Source organism: Rhea americana, unplaced genomic scaffold (assembly GCF_003343005.1).
Source record: "Rhea americana isolate MKP2758 unplaced genomic scaffold, rheAme1 scaffold_8, whole genome shotgun sequence".
Lineage (NCBI taxonomy): Eukaryota > Metazoa > Chordata > Aves > Rheiformes > Rheidae > Rhea > Rhea americana.
In genome coordinates this window covers 10,593,174-10,615,437 of record NW_028186978.1, presented here as the reverse complement: position 1 = coordinate 10,615,437, position 22,264 = coordinate 10,593,174, and the positions used below count along the sequence as shown (strand labels likewise).

At 35.9% G+C, this 22,264-nt stretch overlaps 1 protein-coding gene across 4 annotated transcripts in view; it reads left to right on the top strand.

Moving 5' to 3' along the window:
• Window positions 1–18,413, top strand: part of RBPJ (recombination signal binding protein for immunoglobulin kappa J region) — a 153,468-nt gene extending 135,055 nt beyond the window's left edge. For all 4 annotated transcript variants that reach the window (XM_085322678.1, XM_085322677.1, XM_085322676.1 and 1 more), the window contains exons 4-11: window positions 3,898–4,063; window positions 5,610–5,784; window positions 7,035–7,172; window positions 7,383–7,495; window positions 9,345–9,485; window positions 13,334–13,489; window positions 14,207–14,310; window positions 14,425–18,413. In XM_085322678.1, coding sequence (XP_085178804.1) covers window positions 3,898–4,063; window positions 5,610–5,784; window positions 7,035–7,172; window positions 7,383–7,495; window positions 9,345–9,485; window positions 13,334–13,489; window positions 14,207–14,310; window positions 14,425–14,740 — 1,309 coding nt within the window. In that variant the 3' untranslated portion in view covers window positions 14,741–18,413. The remainder of the gene's footprint in view (window positions 1–3,897; window positions 4,064–5,609; window positions 5,785–7,034; window positions 7,173–7,382; window positions 7,496–9,344; window positions 9,486–13,333; window positions 13,490–14,206; window positions 14,311–14,424) is intronic.
• The last annotated feature ends 3,851 nt before the right edge of the window (window positions 18,414–22,264 follow it).

Genomic DNA, 22,264 nt, shown 5'->3' with positions numbered 1-22,264 from the left:
ATTTTAACTCAGTTATAATATTTGCAGCTAGATGCTGGGTGATACATGGAATATAAATCAGATTGGTGATGTAGAAAGTAAATACCTTGTACTTTGATGAGTTTTTATGACTTTGACCTTTGTCATTGCATTGTCTTTATCACAAACATAAGTAGTCTTAAGATCATATTTCTTTTAAGGCAGAGAACCATTTGAACGTAAATAGGTCATGCAGTCTACACTGATCTGGTGTTTGAAATAAATACATTTGAGACCTAGAAAATACACTCCTGTTTCTGAGATCAAAATGTTATAGTAGGACAGGAAGAACTTAGATGACCTATAAAAGAAATTCATGATGATCTTAAATACACCTCTGTTGCAACATTCTGCATCTTTATGAAGAAAACCAAAACAGATGTCAGGTAGCAAAAGATGTCACCAGAATAGTAAACAGAACAGTAATATGTCATATTACTGCTTAATCAATCTGATAGCCTTCYATGATGGAATGACTGGCTGGGTAGATGAGGGCAGAGCAGTGGATGTTGTGTACCTTCAGCAAGGCTTTTGACACTGTCCCCCATAACATCCTCCTAGGTAAGCTCAGGACGCATGGGTTAGGTGAGTGGACAGTGAGGTGGATTGAGAACTGGGTGAAAAGTAGAGCTCAGAGGGTCGTCATCAGTGGCATGGAGTCTAGCTGGGGGCCTGTGGCTAGTGGCGTCCCCCMGGGCTCAGTACTGGGTCCCATCCTGTTCAACTTTCCATCAGTGACCTGGATGAGGGGGATGGAGTGCATCCTCAGCAAGTTTGCCCATGATACCAAGCTGGGAGGAGTGGCTGACACACCTGAGGGCTGTGCTGGCATTTAGAGAGACCTGGACAGGCTGGAGAGTTGGGCGGAGAGGAACCTCCTGAGGTTCAACCAGGGCAAGTGCAGAGTCCTGCACCTAGGGAAAAATAACCCTAGGCACCACTACAAGCTGGGGGCTGACCTACTGGAGAGCAGCTCTGCAGAGAAGGACTTGGGAGTGCTGGTGGATGACAAGCTGACCATGAGCCAGCAATGTGCCCTTGTGGCCACGAAGGCCAATGGTCTCCTCAGGTGCATTAGGAAGACTGCTGCCAGCAGGTCAAGGGAGGTGATCCTGCCCCTCTCCTCAGCCCTGGGGAGGCCTCATCTTGAGGACTGTGTCCAGTTCTGGCCTCCCCACTACAAGAGAGACATGGAGCTACTGGAGAGAGTCCAGCATAGGGCTACAAGGATGATCAGAGGGCTGGAGCACCTGCCCTATGAGGAACGGCTGTGAGAGCTGGGCCTCTTCAGCCTGGGGAAGAGAAGACTGAGGGGGGATCTGATCAATGTGTACAAGTACCTGAAGAGAGGATGTCAAGAGAACGGGGCCAAACTCTTTTCAGTTGTCCCGTKTGACGGAACAGGAGGCAATGGGCACAAACTGAAGCACAGGAAGTTCCGCCTGGCTGTGAGGGGGAATTTCTTCCCTGTGAGAGTGACGGAGCGCTGGACCAGGTTGCCCTGAGATCTTCAAGGCCCACGTGGGTGCAACCCTGTCTAGCATGCTCTAGGTGACCCTGCTTGAGCAGGGGGGTTGGACTAGATGRTCTCCAGAGGTCCCTTCCAACCTTACTGATTCTATGATTCTATGGTATGTGCTGTTTGATAACATTATTTATTTATTAATGCTTACTCTTCCTATCTGTGACTTTCAGACTTCAGAACCTCAATTCCTACAGCAGTAAGGTTRGAATAATCCATCCTGTATCAGATAACTGTCATTTTTGGCTTTGTGATTCGTGGCCTAGCTTGTGAATGTGCAAAACTCTTACTCAGAAAGTGTGAAATACTGTCTTTGAGTTACTCTACTGTGTAGTTTCTCAAGTTGACACTTCCATGAGTAGACATATGCTTGGCAAATAGGCGTATTTCTRCCTGGTGCATTTTATAATTGGAGGAAAAAAATTCCAGACCTTCCTATGACCCATAATTCCCTCAAAGAATAACATACAAATAGTTAAAGCTGAAGAAAGAAGCATGTGAAAAACATTCATAGTTAAACTTTGAATAATTCACTTCTAAAAGTAGCTTCTAWTAATACATAATTATGTATTTATCAAAATTCCTATGCTTGTGACAGCAACACAAGAAGCAAGTAATTTTGTGGTACATACATCTTTACTGAAATGACATACATAATGAGTACAAACTAGCTTTCTTTTTTTTTTTTTTATCGCTTTAGATTTATTAAGTTTAAAAAACAATTTATAGGAGCAGTTTCACAAACTAATTTAATGAGCTTCTCAAAAATGAGCTTCTCTTGACCTAAATTWTTTTTCTCATTCTCCTTTGTAGGTGGTCTTTTTTCAAACCAGAGAATGATGCTTTTGAAAAACTTCCAGAGATATTTAAGTTGTATATATATTGGTATATCATCAGTTGTGTTTTGTTTTTTTAAAGAGTGAAATTAAGTGAAAAGTTTTCACTGTGAATTCATCTGGCAAGACGGAAAGCTTGACTATTTTGCCTGAAGCGGTTTATTCTGAATATTTGTCATAACCATTGAAACGTTATGAGTTGCAATAAAACTTTTAAAATTTGGTTCTTTGTTTAGCTAACAAGGAATATACATTAATTATGCATAATTAACTGAAATGACTATGAATCTTTGCATTTATTCAGATTCCTACTATATGTGTGTTGTTATGTGATTAGCTGGTTTCACCTRTTTAGAATTCTATTTTCTAAAGAAGCATTTTATATGTCTTAAAAAAAATTAGTTGTACTGAATGGAAGAGATAAAGAAATGTGTTAAACTTTTGATACTAAAGTTGACTTATACTAATTAAAGTTTATATTTTTATAATATAAATGTGTAAATGTATAATACGTTTAAGAATACAAACAATCCATTAATACAGTTGTCTCAGCCAAAAAAAAAAAAAATCAAACAACAAGAATAAGGTGGGAGTCCTCTCTGGACTTTAGATTTCCCAAGTTAAATGCTATACTCTGATTTGAAATAAACAGAATGATTAGAAACCTTTTTGTTATCCTCTCCCTTCACATCTCTTTAGCTACCTCAAAACTGGCAGGTACTCATAGTTCTGCTGCTTTGTCAACTTTGATCTTAACTAAATGAAGAAAAATACACTGAAACTGTTGGCTAATGGTTTAGCTGTGACTAAAACTGAAAGCAGTCAGGATTTACATTTTAATAGTTTGCAGAAACTTTAAGGAACAATATATGGTATTACAATGTGGTATTTAATTTTAAACCTGTTGATGTAAATAGTACCTAATCAGTAGATTGATTTCACTCAGTGCTGTTAGAGAGCAAATCACATCTTTTGTAGTTATTAGTGAAGGTGTAAAATAATTTATTCTGTTTATAAACTGTAAAAGAGATTTATGTTTAGGTGGAGTAGAGGCTTCCTCCTTGCTAATGATGATACACTAAATATTTCAAAACTGTAGTCAACAGTCATCCATTAAATTACTTTGTGGGACTGCTGCTGCCACTGCTGCAGTAGGCACTGCATCATRTTAACCACCTATGATAGCACAATACTGTTGTCAGTTTTAAGGCACTTTTAAAATTTTTTTAAAGAACCTTTTCTTTCCAAGAATATAAATTATTTTCATTTTATAGAGATGCAGACTGTAAGCTATCATATTGAATGGGAAAGGTACTCTGTGACAATGTACCTAATGCTAATTTTTCTTGCTTTTTCTCCCTTTTGACTTACATTTTAGAAAATCTTCAACGCATGTGAAGGGTATGGATGTATAAACTGGGATGCAAAATATAGATTGGCCAAAATGGGTACACATTTTGTCTCTGAATACTTTTTTTCTTAAAAGCTATGTGTAATCTTATCATGCATTTTCATTTTCAGATTCTTTTGTCCACCTCCATGTGTGTATCTTATGGGCAGTGGATGGAAGAAAAAAAAAGAGCAAATGGAAAGAGATGGTTGCACTGAGCAAGAATCACAACCTTGCGCCTTCATTGGAATAGGAAACAGTGACCAAGAAATGCAGCAGCTGAACTTGGAAGGAAAGGTAGAGCAAGTGTAATGAAACACTGAAATTACTGCAAAGTATATTAAAACTACGCAGTGCATCTTTCAAGGAATGTGCTTGCTTATTATTGATAACTTCTGGTATACTGTGACAGACATTACGTAAGTGATTAGAAAAAAAACCCATGAAAATATATAGAACAATGTGAATCAGTGGACCTGATGGCTCATGGGAACGTAATAGGATATTAACTTTTCATTTCTATTTTGCTGATTCAAAGTATAAGTCAGTAAACTTAGTTTATTTGGCAGGCATCAAAAGTTAACTGAAGTAAGGTTGCTAGCTCAAACTGTTTTCATTTATCGTGTGTCTGTCTTAYTGGCTTGTGTGAATGGGTAATCTTACCGAGGAAGTATCTGAACAGCACCTGCTGCTAGAGGTAGGCTTTTAGTCCCTTTGCATCAGAATATTAAAAATTAAATTAACATGTTAATAGATTTAGTATTTTTTTTTTATGGTGCTGTATGTTCCTACGATTTTTGTGGGGTATTTCTGATGATGTAAATAGTTGGAATAAAACTGGCAGCATGTAGGTGCCCATTGTGGCTGGTGTTTTATTAAGCAATATTATATAATATGTAGTATTTGTAGCACAGTCTGCATAGAAATGATTCATATGTCACTGAAGATATTTTTCAAGTATGTAGTAGCATCTTTGTTAGTTTCCTGTCTTGGCTGCTCGTAATAGTGCTGCCCTGGAAGCTAGTGACTCAGTCACCTCAGATTAGATGATTTTGATCTGAACAAATTTATTGCACTGTCCTGCAGTCTGGCTAGTTATTTCAAGAGCCATTACCATCTCATAGTGGTTTTCTCAATATACCTGTGCCATGCATACCTTTTAGCTTAAACATTTTGTTTGCTTAAACATGTGATTTCACAGGATCCTACTGAAGATGGTAAGGCTTTAACATTTATAGTATAACTTCTCAGAAGCGTGCTTGGTGTAATACCAAGAAAAGCACTATTTAGTGCAATTTCTGAATGCTCAGTTCTTAAAATGAAGAATAAGAAAACTTCCTTGTGAAATAGCTAAGCTCCTGTTGTTACCTGGCTTAAACATTTGGCCAGTAGTAACTTTCCAGTGTTTCAAAACCCAATCCTTTCTCTTCCTTTCTTGGAAGGTTGACTCAAACACAGTTTCTGTGCAGGCAGCCTCTTGTGCGTACCCATTGTACTGCATATATAGTTATACTTAATGTATTCTTAGTAGTGCTCTCACCCACTCAGGCATGGCTTTGCTATATCTGTAGTCTCTAATCATCTGTTTTTCATTCTTCGTAGGGTCTGTAGAAAGAATTTAAAGTACTGAAGTCATTCACAAAACTAAACAGTAGTCCACATGGAAATATTCCATATCACTTAGAAAAAAGAATTCARGCGTTGCTGTTGATGTTAAGAGATGGAGAAAGCAATTTTTGGTGTGATTTAGGAAATTATCTTATTTTGTTCATAATTAAATATGTATAGGCTCTTGAACTCAGTTGATCTGAAAAAAGAAACAACAGTATGTTTTTACCTACAGAACTATTGCACAGCCAAAACATTGTACATATCTGACTCAGACAAGAGAAAGCACTTCATGTTATCAGTAAAAATGTTCTATGGCAATAGTGACGACATTGGTGTGTTCCTCAGTAAACGGATCAAAGTCATCTCCAAACCTTCTAAAAAGAAACAGTCACTGAAAAATGCAGACTGTAAGTATTTTTTTTCAGTTTTTTTCTTTATGTAGCAATTTGTTTTGCCTCCTATTCATTTTTCTTACATACTATGAGGCTTAACTACAAATTGAAGTAAATGCAATTAAATTATTATTTTCTAGTTTTTCTTAACGTACTTGAGAACTCCACACATCAAAGTATTTTAAAGTGTTTCAGTTTGAATAAATTGTACTGTAAATGAGTTTTATGCCGTCAGTTATGTAAAAGGTCTATCAAAAAACTTTATTCACAGGAGAAAATCTGTGTAGACAAATATRTCAAGAATGTTCTATGTCTGCTGTCTAAACAGCTGGATCTCTTAAGCTGCTATGATCTGGTGCTTACAGTGTCTTGATCAGGAGCAAAGGGATTGCTTTCAGATTGTAATAAATACATGAGTACTACCATGTTACCAAACTGCACTTTTTTGCATCACAGCTTCTCACTGTTTCATGCCATTTTCATGTTGGTTTTATTTTTAATATCTCTTGCATGTTTATTTCTAACTAATTGGTTAAGAAATCTGTAGAGTGCTAGTTCATGCAGATTTCTTTACTTACCCTGTTTTTCMACTAAAGGTATTTCTAGTGCTAATGTACAATTGGGAGCATTTTTACTTTTCCTCCAAAGTTTTTACCTGCATACCACTGGAGCACTTCAAGAGTTGCCCTCTTTTGTTTTTTAACTTCACTAGTGCTTTAAAAGGCGCTTCCATCTGTGTGGGCTGGAACCCGTGCACCTGTGGAATGTGGAACTCAGGGCTGCTAACTTGCAACATGACTAAAGGCAGTCTGTTGCTGTGCAGCTCATGCCCGTGGGCTCAGACTGTGCACTGTTGACTTTGTATTCAGACAATTTTGATGGGCAGTAAATATGAACCAAGTAGAAGAAACATGCCCGTTTTGATGACAAAATAATAGGTAAGCTGAATTTTTTTAGGGGAGCAGACCTAGCCTTTCTCCCTCTTGAATGAACTTATTAATAAGTTCAGATCTGAGAAAATTTCATGTTGCATGGTTACAATTTTATATAGTTATGTCTGTCTTCCTTTCAATTGATTGCAATTTCTAAGAATAATTTTTCCTTATACTTCAAATAAAATGACTAAAAATAGCCTAAGTACTTCACAAGAATTATTTCTTGAATTCCTATATTCATTATTTCACTATATTTGTGAGCTCTTTGTTACTACTCTATGTAATAATGAAATAATTTTATAATCTCAAGTCTGTATGTATTCCTTACAGTATGTATTGCATCAGGGACAAAAGTGGCACTATTTAATAGACTTCGATCCCAAACAGTTAGTACCAGATACTTGCACGTAGAAGGTGGTAATTTCCATGCCAGTTCACAACAGTGGGGAGCATTTTACATTCACCTTTGTAAGTAAAAAATGAAGCAATCTATTCTTTCTCACCTCCCTCCTTCCATCCCCACAACAGTCTTGCATTTTCCCTCCTTATTAATTGCTCAAGTACAGATTTGTTTTGTTACTGAGTGCATGTTTGATGTAATAGAGCAATATTAGATGTTCCTCCTAGCAAGAGAGACATGTTTTAAAACAAATAATGTGGAATTCCTGTTTCATGCAGTGGACGATGATGAATCAGAAGGAGAAGAATTCACAGTGAGAGATGGCTACATTCATTACGGGCAGACTGTCAAACTTGTGTGCTCAGTTACTGGCATGGCACTCCCAAGACTGGTACAGTTTAATTTCTCCAATGCTGTAATTGATTTGTAGCTTGCTGCTTAGTGTAATTACATAGTTGGGTTTGCATTCTTCATAATTTTTGGCTTTGTGTACTTCCTTTAGATAATATGTACTTTATATTGAAAGCRGCATTCATTTTAATATGATCTTGTTTTTCACTTTATATCTGCAAATTAATTCTGTAAGTGATGAACAGCTTGTAGAGTAAGCACAAATAAATTTTTGAATTAAAACTTGCCAAAGTTAAGTTACTCTGCAGACTCGTCATACCATTAGGTCATGTGTATTAAAAAAAAAAAAGTAGAATTATAGATTTTTTCCCCCGTTTTATGCAGTTAAATGCCAGCCTAAATAGARTTTTATGTGACTGATGATAAACCATACTTCATATGAGATCTCTGGCAAAATTGTGGTTTCTCAGCCCATTATGAATTCTGTGTGTGAGGGTTTGCTAATTCCACTTTCCATTTGAAATATTTTTCTTAAAACATGCCTGGGTAAAAACCAAACTCCCCTGCAGGCAGACTTTTGTTTCACCTTACCAGGGTTATTTTACTGTGACTATACTAAGAACTTTTCTCCTATTATCAGACTYTTTTAGAAAATAAGTCTGCTCCGAGTAAATGGATTAAAACGATGATTTAAATAGACTCAGTTTTTATTAGATCATGTTACTTGTCAGAAAAATCCAGACTTGTTTGCTACCAATCTGGTTTAGTGTGCAAGAAATCCAGTAGGAGGATTTTACTTTATTCATGGATATCATGTAAACATTTGCTTAAGGAGATGCCATCATTTAGGATTTCAGAAACCATATATACAGGTAGAAATAGATTTTAAAAAGTCAGGCTAAAGGTTCCTGTTGTGTTTGCTATTTGGAACATGTGTCATGTTGCCTTCAAGACTGATTGAAGGTGATGTGATTTAAGGTAATTTGCAGACTTTTTATAGGTGATGCAAAGAACTTTGAAGAAACAAGTTAACCTTGAAAATTATATTGCTAATAATGCCATTTATTATCATTAGAAATCCCAGAGGACATGGTTGGCTTTCTGATTGTCGGCTTAGAAATCTTCAAGCACTATGGCTACTGCTTCTGCTGATGTTGCATAAAATGAAGTATTAACTTTTTTCTAGAAGTTGAGTTAAAATTCCAAGCTACAGATTTCCACTGTCTGTAAGGGAATAACTTTTTAATTTTTAAAAATAAAATACTGTAACAGCTTTGAATTAAGACAGCAGATATTTTTGCGTTGAACTTCCAGATATAAGGAATGATTATTCTTTGCAGTTGTCTTTAAGTAACATTTAATGACCAACTATCATTAGATGCACTATGATCATTGTGTTTGCAAAATTATACTTAAGGACATCTGAATATTTATAATGTAATTCCTTATTTTCAACTATAGTTCAGCAACCAGTCTACCACAGTCTTTTCGTAGTGCTATCAGTAGGGGAAGCATATGCTTTGGTAAAAGTCTGTTAGTACTTGACTACTGCTCTTTTGCATCAGAAAATGGAACACAAGTAGATTTTGCTATTTTTGTTATTTTGTGAAGCATGGACTTTTTCCCTACTCTCATAGCAAACGAGATAAAATATATATGCATGCAGCACCTGTTACATTGAAGCTGTAATACCAACCATCACTTTAATATTCTGTATTTGTTGTCAAAAGTATTAGAAATTATGAATCAAATGTTAGTATTAGAACAGCAAGGTACTGGAATTAAAAAATATGATCTTCCACTTCCTTTATTAACATTACTTATGTAATCTCCAATGTAATGGAATACAGAAATTGTCCTAACTATGTACGTGCAATTCTCATTCATAGATAATTCGAAAAGTGGATAAACAAACAGCATTATTGGATGCAGATGATCCAGTATCACAGCTCCATAAATGTGCATTCTACCTTAAGGACACTGAGAGAATGTATTTGTGCCTTTCCCAGGAGAGAATAATCCAATTTCAAGTAAGTTGTTTAAACCTGTTCTACTGGAAGAGAAGTATGGTTGCAGAGTCTTCCCAAATAGTCCCAAATTGTGTATAAATGTCACTTTTGTGGTTGTTTTTGAATGTGAGTCTAATATTTTGTTCTGAAAACACAGAGGATGAAAGGTACCATCTGTCTTGTTTCAGATCTGTTCTTCTTTTCTCATATCCCTCTTCCAGATCTGTATAGACAATGAATTTATATTTTATCCACTAGGAGCTCATGYGTCCTTGGCTTAACAAATTGACATGTGCCAATAAAGTTGTACTAGTTATATATGTGTCTATTCCTAGCTTTCAGAAAATRAGAAATGATACAACTCATCATGATCTTACTTCTTTAGGAACTTAGCAGAGTTGCACTGTCTTGCTCATAGCTAAGAATGTAAGCRTAGGAAGTTACTGTAGTTGGCCATGGTAACTTATAAAGCCAAAGAAATATGATTTAGAAAACTAACCTTTTCATGAAATCTTTTTCTCATCTATAATGTAGCGATCTCTGTCTGCAATTATTTGTTACTCCAGCAGGGGGAGAACAATATCCCTAGGATGTTACCGCGAACCCCACAGGAGAACTGTAAAAAATGTCATGATGTGCAGCTGCTTTGACAGCTCATACAATGTGCTAGCAAACTCTTCTTTCAGTCTCATATGTAAGTTAGCATACTCGTAGTAGATTTTCAGCGTTGTAATTCCCGTCAGAGTGACAAGACTGGTACTAAGTTCAGGCCTACATGAGTATTCCTCCATCTTTTCTTTAAACATCCAGGACAGCTCAAATAGCAAAGAGTATTGAGATCACTGTGAGATCTGTGAGAGAACACTGTGATCTAGGAAGATGGTCTCACTTGGAGAAGACTCGGGACTTTCCAGGAGAACAGGTCTAGCTTCTAGGGTAAGAAATGTAGAGATAGGAAAAGGGGGAAGCTAACCTTTTAAAGATTTCTCTTAATTTGAGGGAAGAGACAAGAGGACTGGTGAGGCCTGAGCTGACCTCTATCCTGAACTGAGACTGTGGAAAGAGAATACCAGAGGCCTTGTTCATATTTCAGAAAAAATATTCATTACCTGTGGCTTAGTAGGGAGCAGATCTCGATTCTGCCCACAGATAGCAGAGAGATATCTAGCAGTATACTTTCTCATAATGGRGATTGGTCTTATGTCAGAACAGAAAGCAAAGAAACAGGATTGCAGTGACTGAGGATCAGCATTCCTCTTTAATCTTTCTCAGACTCTTTATGAGGAAAAGCTGAATGAAAAAGCAGCTCCTACTTCTCTAACAGCTGCCTGGTCAGCATCCTGGAAATGCATGTGGGAGTACAGGGATAGCCTGACACTCCTCAGTTAGTGCAATGCTCATAGAGCTCAGTCTGGTAAGACCTATGAATGTTCTACAGTGGTAGGACTAAGATAAAAGACAAGGCCGCCCACTCTCCTGAATTTCTTCAGGAGAGTAGGAAAAGCAAGGCTACCACTTGCTTCTTTGTTGAATAAAATCTGCCAAACTTGCACATAGGGCCATTTTGACTCTCTGGTAATGACTACAGAAAATAAACATCTGCCAGTGTCAGGAGAGAGATTTCATTTTATCTGTTTCTTCTTTCAAACCAAAAGACCAAAACCAGGGAAACAGGCATGTGTGTTATCTTTCACCTGCCCAATGCTGCGCACTTACTGCTGAACACAAGTCCTAGGACAAGAGCCTAACCAAATTGTGATCAGAGTAAAAAGCTTTGCTTTAGGGTGACTGTTTTTTTTTTTGGATGGATGGGTATAACTAAGTATAGAAAAATTAAGAGGATTAAAGCAGAGAGGCTGTAAAATGTCGGCAGGTCAACATGAACCTACATGAAAATTGAACTTCAGTTTTTGAAGTACCAGCAAGATCTCTCTTTAAAGATGGTCATATATTCTGGAGAATACAAAAAGAATATAAACAGTGCTTTACTGGATCAGAGCAATAGTCCATATTTAGCCCAGCACCTATTTCTAATAACAGCAATAGGAAAGCTCGGGAGAGAGCAGGCAAGCCCTGGTCACTTTCTGCAGTCCTTGTACTTGCCAGCATCCACATTTGCTGTATTAAGGATGTAGGAGGATACATTCCTTTTAATATTGGTTTGTAGACATATAGTCCATTAGTTTTTCTGATTCCTTTTGAATGTGCTGAGGCTGTCCTTCTCTGCAGCCTTGTGTGGCAGTAGGTTCCAGAGGTTTCCTATCCTCTGTGTAGAGAACTTTTGTTGTATGTGCTTTGAATAATATGTTTCTCTGTATGACTCTTAATTGCAGTTTTGCAGGATTTGAATAATAGTTCTGCATTCACCTTGTCCATTGTCATCTTAATTTCTTCTCTCCAAATTGGAGTCCCAGTCTTTTTAATTTCTTCTCCTAAGACCAGTAGCTCAACCCCTCAATAATTTAAGTTGCCATTCTCTGTACCCAGAACTGCWCACTGTTGCAGATGTAGGTTAACCAAGGTTCTAAAATGGCAAACTAATATCCGATATCTTATTCTTCTTTTCTGATGGTGTCCAGCATTGTGTTATTTTTTTAGGCTGCCACTGCACATTGAGCTGGTGATTTCTGAAAACTGTCAGTGGTGACTCCAGGAACCTGAGTTGTAACTACCTGTTCAACTCATTCATTTTTGATACCCATATTTTCATTTGTTTTGAACTGAAGCTTGTTGATCCATTCAGCTTCAGGAATTTTAGTCTTCCTGGTAACATGTAGGAGAAATGTCATGCATCAAAATAATAGGTAACAATTTCTCTTTTCAAARTTAGGCTAGTAATTTAGAAGCCTTGCAAGATTCTATTTCTAATAAAAATATCAACTGGGTCCTGACCTGGCAAAGATCTCTAGGCGCTGTCCTAGTTGTATGCTTATCTGGCAAGCTGTTTTCTGTGTTTTTTCATTTGATCATATTAGAATGAAGAGTCCACCTGAATTCAGGTTGAATTCAAGTTTTGATCTCAACTTCCTTTAATCTGAACTGGGCAATTTCTGCTAATTGAAGTTTATCTAACAGTTAAAGAGTGAAAACATACCTAGATATCCTGAGCTTTATGAAAGAAAATCCCTGAATTTAGGTATTAAAGCTTGAATATCTAAGTACCYTCTTTCCTGTGCTTGTGTTTGAACTTTATATGCAGAATTTCCTTATTGACTCTTAGACTTTGGAATWGTTCACAGAAGCTTTTGTTGCCATAAGAATATAGCTGTCAGTGTATTTTATATCTTTTTCGACTGTTTTGTTAATATTTTCAAGGAAACAAGAAAAATTTCTGACTCATTTGCCCTTTGTTTCTGCCCATGGCTTTGTACAAACCTGGAAATACAAGTTTGTATTTTCCATCGTTTTGTGGATAATGAACAACTCCTTTTAAAAAAAAATCTAGGTACTTGGGYGGATGTAAAACATATCTAATAAAATATGTCCACTTCAATCTGCAGCAGTTTGGATCACTTTGTCATTAATACAAAAAAATCTACTCTAAAGTAGCTCCTCCTCGATGCTATAGTTTGTGTTTGTTAATGGTTATTGTATAATGTTAATATTTTGAAAGTAGAACTAAAATTAAAATATTAAACAGAAGGTTGGAGAGTGGGTTATATCATCATAGGTAAGAGTTAAAATGTCTTGAGAGGTTTCAATTTTTTACCAGTTTTGCTGAGCAGTATGTGACTGTTTCTCTATTGCATGTTATTAGAGGGAAAACATTTTTGAAATAGCAAGCATTTTTACTGACTCAGTTGTTTTTTAGCTCTGTGACTGTCAAGCGAATCTACAGATCAGATGTAAAACTGTTCTTTCTTACTAAGGCCACTCCATGCCCAAAAGAACCAAATAAAGAAATGATAAATGATGGAGCTTCTTGGACAATCATTAGCACAGATAAAGCAGAATACACGTTTTATGAGGGGATGGGACCAGTCCATGCTCCAGTAACACCTGTGCCTGTTGTAGAAAGTCTTCAAGTAAGTGATTTGTTWAAAAAAAAAAAATGTGAAAATGTTTTGTGGTACTGGTTTAGTCTTCCTAGTACCTTTATGGATTATTGTAGGAAAACATTCCTACCAGCTTTATAAATAGCATATTATGTTGCTGCTATTTTTCTCAGTTATGTTCCAAAATACTTGTGCATATTCATGGCTGAAGTAACATTATTATTGTTCTGTAAATTAAGAATTTTATATCTTAAAATACTGTGGTGGATGTATCCTTAGGGCATATACTTTTATTTGATTATTTAGAAGTTTATTTTGGCTCTTAAAACAGCCAGTTATAAGCCAGACTGAATCCTTGTTAAGGATTCTTTCCTTTCAAGCTTTCTGCTGCTGAAAATCATGAAGTTCTCCTGGTGTGTTCTGTGAAATATTCTTTGATGTTTGTTTTCAAAGCCTTGTTTGTTGACTGCTTTATTCTATGTGGCCACTGCGAAGAATTACAAGATTCTTTAGGCTTTCCAATTATTTGGCAGCATCTTTTAGATGAGTTACTTCTTCATAGTTCAGTTGTGTAGGTGTGTTTATTTCCATTTTATCCAGCTGATAAAAACAGCATTGTGTAGAATTTTTGTATGCATTATGAAGAAATTTCTTCTGTTTTTTGCAGTGGATTTGTTTGTTTTTACTAATATATCTGGGTTTTTTTTGTTTTGTTTTGTTTTGTTTTCTCTCATGAACCCTTTCCAGTTGAATGGTGGCGGGGATGTAGCAATGCTTGAACTTACAGGACAGAACTTCACTCCAAATTTACGTGTCTGGTTTGGGGATGTGGAAGCTGAAACCATGTACAGGTACAGAATTTTCTACTGCTTTTTTGGTAGTTAGATTTCAATGAATACTTTGAATAGTTTATGATAATCTTTTAAGCTGTTTTATTATTCTTAGTCCACTCTCCTGTTTTCCAGATGTGCAGAGAGCATGCTATGTGTTGTTCCAGATATTTCTGCGTTTCGAGAGGGTTGGAGGTGGGTCCGACAACCAGTCCAGGTTCCAGTAACTTTGGTCCGTAACGATGGCATAATTTACTCCACCAGCCTTACCTTTACATATACACCGGAACCAGGGCCACGACCACACTGCAGTGCTGCTGGAGCAATCCTCAGAGCCAACTCAAGCCTCATGGCTTCTAGTGAAACAAATACAAACAGCGAGGGAAGTTACACAAGTGTCAGTACAAACCCAACCAATGTCACATCATCTACAGCAACTGTAGTTTCCTAACTACCGTTGTTTGTTTGGACTTTAACTGACTTTTAAGTGCTACATTCAAGATAACTGAACAATTTTTGTGGTTTCATGGGAAAACACCTTTCCGTTTTAGGTGATATGATTTGAACCTTGTTACCTGCAAGTGCTGATCTTAAATATAGAAGCCACAATAAAAAAAAATACATCCGAAACGTAAGAACTTTATTGAAAATCTATTTTTCAGCTGTTTTTTTTTTATGGGCAACAAATAAAAATGTGGCTGGGATACATGTTGAGCAAACTAGAAAACATGAACACAGCATAGTTTTTATGGACCAAGGAACTTGTATAAGCTTTAGTATAAAAGGTACATTTTCACCATACCTTTTTTGTATCACAACATATAGTACACTTTTGTTACCAAATAGTTTATATTTTTTTTTCCTCTGAGCTTTTGCTCTGAAGTATATTCAGGTTCCAAGCCTGACCATGCTTGTATAATCTAATTACCATACTCTTCCAGTTTAAAAAAATATATATATTTTTGGTCTGTGGCTGGAACTGTTCCTTTTTTTAAACTGAAGTCTTGTGACTTTTTATGAACTGAAATTGTTTTTATTTCAGCAAGTAGAACCTTGTAAAGGCCAGCATATTTTTTTTAAGATTATATGAAGTCTGTGCAAAAGCTTTAAAAAATGCCTCTGCCTTGCCTGCAATACATGCAATGTATGTTAACTTTAGTGCTCTGTTTTCAGTCATTGTTAATAGTTATTTCTGTTTTCCTTTTTTTAAAATATGTATTTATAGTGATAATTCATGAGGTTCTAACATTACATGAGGTTTTTTTAAAGTGGCATCTCAAGCAGTCATGTTAATGATTGTTCATGTCACAGTCATACGTTGGTGTTTTTGAAGGGTTGTTACTGGGTTTCTCCCACTCTTCCTTGCTCAGTCGTATTGCATCAGAAAATGTTTCAGGATCTGTTCAGGTTTTCTAATCTTGTACATAATTTGTATTAAGTGTAAGTTAAATGTTTTATTTCAGAAGTGGAATGTTCCCAATAACTTCATTTGGCAGCATGTCTTCTGTCTTGTTGGCATGTAACTAAAATATCATGAGAAGTATGTGCTACAAATGGGATTGGTAGGTGATGCCCTTCATCACCGAAAATCACAAAAAGCATGTTTTGCTTCATACTGTTGAGTAAATTAGGCCAGACTTTGGTGTAAGACTTGTATTGAGAACGTGCTTTCATTGTGAAGTGATCATACCGTAATAACTAGAAGTAAATTTTATTACTTAGAAATGGGCAAATAGAAAACCGTAAAGCACTATCAAGATGTCAACTCCTCCCATCCTTATTTCYTGTGGGTTTCTCTTTCCCTGCCAACAGCTTGTGCAATGTTTAAGTCTTCTCTCCATCATAAATTTAAGGCTCATTTGCACTTTGACTTTGTTGGTTGTTGTGTTTGTTTTTCACTTTGACCTTGCCATGTTTTATCCCTCCTTGTAAACCTGCCTGCTTCATTTGTATTTGAAAATATATCCCGGTAGTTCATTTGTAGTCAAGAACTAGGCATAGACTCATAGGACAAGTTCTGATAGAGTGACCTTCTTCTTTAAAAGCCAAAATGCAAATTTTATGGTGTGTTCAGCCTTTACTATACCCTGAAGCAAGAGCCACAACTGCAGTGTAAATGTGAAGCTGTGGCTTTCTGCAGTGCATTGCCTTCGGGCTTATCTGTTGGCCGTTTTCATAGGGTTATTTTCTGACTGCTTTTTCCAGTTTGAACACTGCTACCATTTTAAACTATTGTCTCTGCCCTATATTTGTCTTCTGCTATGCTCTGTTCTAATGYTTGCTTCAGTGCTCCGTTGAACATGTTTTGTATATCTTGAAGACAATGTGGTTAAAGGAAGAAATGAGTTACAAAAGACATTTAACTAATAGTTTAAATCAGTGCCACTGTCCTTCTAAAATGTGCTTGTATTCCACCAGGCCTTCATATTTGCTATCCTGTATTATGATACTTATTCCCATGACATAGTCACAATGCTGGTTCTTAGCACTAGTGAATACTGCCTCGCCTCATCTCTGTTTCAGTGACCAAGGGCAGAATTCATTGTGGCCTTATCTCTGTTTTAAACTGTTTACTGACATTTACTTGCAAATCTGTTTACTTGTGTATGTGCTGTATAACTTTCTTCTGATTGTTTTGTGGCAGGAATCATTTCACAGTGTTTTTGTTAGAAGCACATAAGTATCTTACAATACTGCTTCATTCAAGGGCCACAGTTTTTCAGCACTAATTAGACTGAGAATTAAAATAAGTGATACGTATCAGATTTAGAAGGATATTCAAGAACAAGACATTATATATACACAATAGGTAAACCATAACAAGCCTTTTAACCTTCAAAGAGTATTTTAAATAGCTTTTCAGAACTTGACACCTGCTTTTATATTCATTATTTTAAAATTTTTACATATAAATGCAATACTTTTTTATATTCAGTTCTTTTCTTGCAATAAGTTTGCCCAATAGAGTATATTATAATATTCTTTGACTTGTAAAGAATCTAACTACTTAGCCTAATTTCTGCTGTTTTACACACTACAGCCTAGTGGGTGAAAAAAAGGTTATTAAATTCTACTTACAAGACCATTTTAAATCCTGTATTTTTCCTTGGGCTTGTGGCTCCGTTGTTGCCAGTAGGTAATTTGTAGTACAGAAATGGTCTTCCAGGTCCTTACTGTTGTTAAGATGTCCGGTTGTTCAGATATATTATCTTCCTGAACTTTTTCCTGTGGGGTGATATTGTTACATTTATTGGCCTTGTGAGCTGTTAATCAATTTTCATGATATTAACAATATCTAAAGATTTTGATTAAACTACTTTTAGAATGTTTCAGTATGAAACTATTATAACTGTTCAAGTTTAGCTGTTAAGTCTGCTGTTAATTCTATATACATAGAAAATGAGTCTGTGCTCAGAATGTTGTTCTAGTTTCAACTTTAGGATGAAAAAGCAAATTAAGTGCTCAAATTCAGCTATGCCTTTTCTTGTTTTATTTTTGTTTGGAACTGCATTTTAGAATTCAACACTAGCATAGTCTTTAAAAACCTGCTGCTGATATTTTTCCTAATTATTTGCCCCAGAAGGCTTCCCACAACTGTGTTAATAATGATATTCTATCCTTTTTATTGCACAGACATATAAAATCAGAATGGTTACCTGAAAAGACATGAACTGAAGAAATAAATCTGAGAATTCCCCATACACATAATATTAATGCCAAGTGAAACAAATTAGCTATCATAAGTAAGCTACCCACTGTAGACTAAATGACTTCATAGAGGTGTCCATATTGAAACTAAATGCTCTTCAATTATTAACCATATTACTTACTTTCTTTCAAAAGCAGCTGTGTTTATGAGTACTGAACAAATGTGTATACCTTCCTGTGCCAGACTTTTGAGTTTGTTTTCAAGCACTGTACTGTGGGATTGAGTGGCAGCTTTGTTAGAAAAAGAAGTATATTAGGGTTTCTACTTAACCCTTTTAGGACTGAACAATTTCTTCCCTTAATAAAAAAGTTGTAAAATAAATGAGCAGTTCTAACTTTGTTAACATTTGTCGATGTTCAGCACTGCATTTGCCCCATATGGAGGTGCTATGCTAATTTCTTTTTTTTTTTTTTTTAATCCTGTAGCATATGTATACATTCAGTCTTAAAAGGGTTATTTTTACAAACTGTGCACCTGTAAAGTTCCTTAGCAATAAGGTAGAAAATTGAGCAAGTTTTTACCATAATTTTGTAGAATTAATTGCTCAGTTCCATATTTCATCAAGAAAAAAAACCCTGCAATATGGGCAGTTTTGAGGAATAAATAAAAGTGAAATGTAAACCACATAAAAGTGTTTTTTGTCAAGTGTACTCTCTGTGCGTATGTGCATATGTCTGGTTTCATGTTTTTTTAAATGCTAAAGCTAAAATGCCATGCTACTGTTGATGCAACAAATATAATTGAACATCTGTATGATGATAGCATAAAGGTAGTTATGATTTGATCAGATGTTGGAATTTGCCATGTTTTTGCAGATTTTTTCAATGTTATACATGGAATAAGGTGTGGTTTTTTTTTTGTTTGTTTGTTTTGTTTTGTTTTGTTTTTTGGCAAAAGAACAGTGAGGTCATCAATGGAACCAGAACAACAAAAAAGAAGACCAAGCCCAGAAGTGGAGAAGTCATCAGTAGTTATGAGGCTATGCACACTGGACTCCAATTAAACGGGATATAGAATGTCCACCCAAAAAGCTGGTCTCCAAATCTAGATCTGTTTCATTATGGCTTGTATAATTGCTGGAGTTAGACAAGAGACTGTTTTTTCCAATAATGTAAAAAAAAAAAAAAAAAAAAAAAAAAAGGAACCGGTTCACTTTTTGATATTATTTATTAAATAAGAAAAAATGAACTGTGTTTAATTGTTTAACTTTAGCAGCTGTATTGTTATAACTAGTTTTTCTGATTTATTTTCATCCGGTTTCTTAGATGCAAACAGTCTGATATTTCTTTTGGTTGGTTAATAATTAAATTTACAGAAATTTATCAAGCTAGCTTTTTTCTTACCTCTAGTAGGGCCACAGGTACTAACAGGAAATTATATCCTTGGCTTGCAAGCACATGTGAGACAATAAAAAAAAGTTTCTAAGACTTGAAAAGAGATCAGAAGTGAACACAGCAGAAAGAGAATTTGGAATGGTAGAAATTTTTATCATTGTAGAAGTACTGCTAGTTTTGTACTAAGCCAGTGCGAAAGCTACTAGTTTCATTGTAGAACTGCAAAAGGGCCAGAATTAGTTGCTAAGAAGATGTAGCAAGAGTGAGAGAGGGGGATTTGATGATTTAAATATATTATAAGGAAGCATTACGGGTTTTCTTGAAACATCCGTACAGAATGTAGCTCTTACGGTTTACAACATAAAAATTCAACATTAGTAGAGGAGATAAATTTCTGYTGTTTGTAACAGGGACAATATGGGCAGATTACATTTCAAAATTATTTTAAAGRTGACTTTTCATTCCAGAAATGAACTGCAGTTGACTTCAGACTCTTCTAGAAGAAAATAGAAATTCAGTCCTTTCTTTTGGCAAAAAGAAAGGGTCGCTTGCTAATCTTCAATGTGGGTATATTTGGAAGAAACAGGGCATGGGATGATGCTGATCCTATATGAAGAACCATAGATTAAAAAAAAAAAAAAATCTCCATCTAAACTTTGGCAATTAGCTATGCAGGTAGTCTGAATAATAAATCCTGTTAAAATCCAGGGTTTAAAAGCTTTAAAGGAAAACTGTGTGAAATTATTTGGCTGGAGGAAAAGGACAGGAGGATTGCACTGAACATTGCCATTTCAGAACATTAAGATTACCGAGTTGGGASAGGTAGTTTACCTTTCTGTCAGGTGTTGCATGCTTCTGAGAAGCATAAAAAACTGTACAGGCTGCAGTTTGGGGACTAGCCTGTGTGTAGGGAATAGTTACTTCTGATAGGCAGTAGTGCCCACTTAGCGCACTGTGAAGCCGAAAGCGTGAGGAGTTACAGCGCTTTTTTTTGTTGGTGGTTTTTCCCATGTTGAATATCAACAGTAATTATGTACACTGAGTGGAAGTAAATTCAGGAAGTCTTGGCTCTCTGCAGAAGCCAGCTTGCAGGCTAGCTGCTCACTGTCTGGAAAAGAACCGATAAAAGACAAAATTTGTCATCTTTCAAATTCGTCTCCTTGTTCAAGCACGGAAAAGGTGACTAAAAGTTTGCTGTCGTCTTCTCCGTGCCCTGTAGCTTTTGTATTCCAGTGTCACTTGCTTATTGTGTGTGTTTTCCCAGATCCTTGGTTAGTTTGCAGTTTTTCTCAGAACCTGGAAATTCCGCTGTATAACTTAAGAGATGAGTGAGTCAGTGTTAAATAAGATGAACTTTAAGTTTTAAGATTACTTTCTGTACTCTCTCTGTGCTGTTTCTAGTGCTGTGCTGTGAGGTGAGGGATAGAAGAAAGATTTGGGGAGGGGGGAGGGTTGGTTGGTTGKTTTTTTACCTGTCTGTAAGTATAGTGAATAGAAGTTTCCACAGACCTGCCCTTAATGATCTGCAGTTCTTTATCCTGAGATGATGCCCTTAATTTGAAGCCATATAATTCTTGCTTTTTTTTTCCTAATATAGAAATTCTTTGCTTGTCGTTATCCATTTTTATTTATATTTACTGTCAATGCTCTCTCATCTATGTTCACATAAACCTTAAAGCTTCTCTGCTTTTAAATAACTTACTTTTGTACTGTTTGCTAATTTGTCCACTGGGAAATTTGTCAATCTCTGCTTCTCTAAGTCCCTACAGATATATTCAACAGGCAGCATGTGACTTGTGTCATTCAAACTACTTCTGTGTCCCTACCTCTATCACTTAGTATCTACTGTAGCTTATTGTGAGTGACTTTGCTGGAGGCCTTTGACATAAATAAATTATAGCAACTGCATTAATTTGTTCATTGCTGTATCAGTACATGAAGACGTTTATAGTAAATAGTAATTGGCTGACTTACAGAAACCTGCCTTTAAAGCTAGGTTTATGTCATCAGAATTTTTAAAGAACTTTATAGTTCTATATTAATAATTTCACAATTGTATTAAGGATAGAGGCACAAATCTGTACATACGATGTTTTCTGTCCTCAAATTATCTGTTTTAATAGCAGACTGGCCACAAATGTATAATTAGTTCTTACCTAAAATTTCTGAATGAGTTTTAATTCAGTCTTGGGCTCAGTGACTTTTTTGAGTGAAACATTTTGTACTGGTGTTTCTTGATTTTGCTAATTGTGATGGAATTTGACCCAATCTGTTTAGAGCTAATCCAACCAAGGTACTTGTGCTGTGAAATGGAATGCACTAAAAAGTTCCCGAGAYCCATGCTGGTGTGTTCATTAAGGATAACAAAGTGATTTCAAACTCGGCTTTTTTTTTTCTTTTTAAATCTCYATTCAGTACAACTGCATCTGCAGATCTAGACAACTACAGCTGCAGATCTCTTTGCATGATATTTCTGTGTGCATGTAGTTGCAGAATGTAGTTGTGGGGTAGGTATTTCATTACCTGCATAAACATGTCCCACATAACACTGTATATATGAAATGCCAGAAACACAGATGGCTGGTTTGTGTCCTGTTGTCTTCCACTGATTCTTTTACTACTTAGCACTCTATTGATTTTGGACTATTTTTTTTTTTTCCTTTTCCTATACTTGAACTATTTCTATTCTCAGTTGGGTATGCTTGCTCTTCAACTTCCGTTCCAGTTCTCTCAATGCCAACAGTTTTACGTTGTGGAAGCTGGGGGTCAGTGGCTAAAAGATTCACAGTRATTGAATGAGGACCATTGTAGGGAACTGCAAAATATGTGAAGCAGAGGTTCAGTAATATTATTAGATATTAACATAAAGGTTTACATTAGGCTTAGGAACATTAAGGTTTTCTTCAAAGCTTCTTTTTTTTTTTTTTTTTTT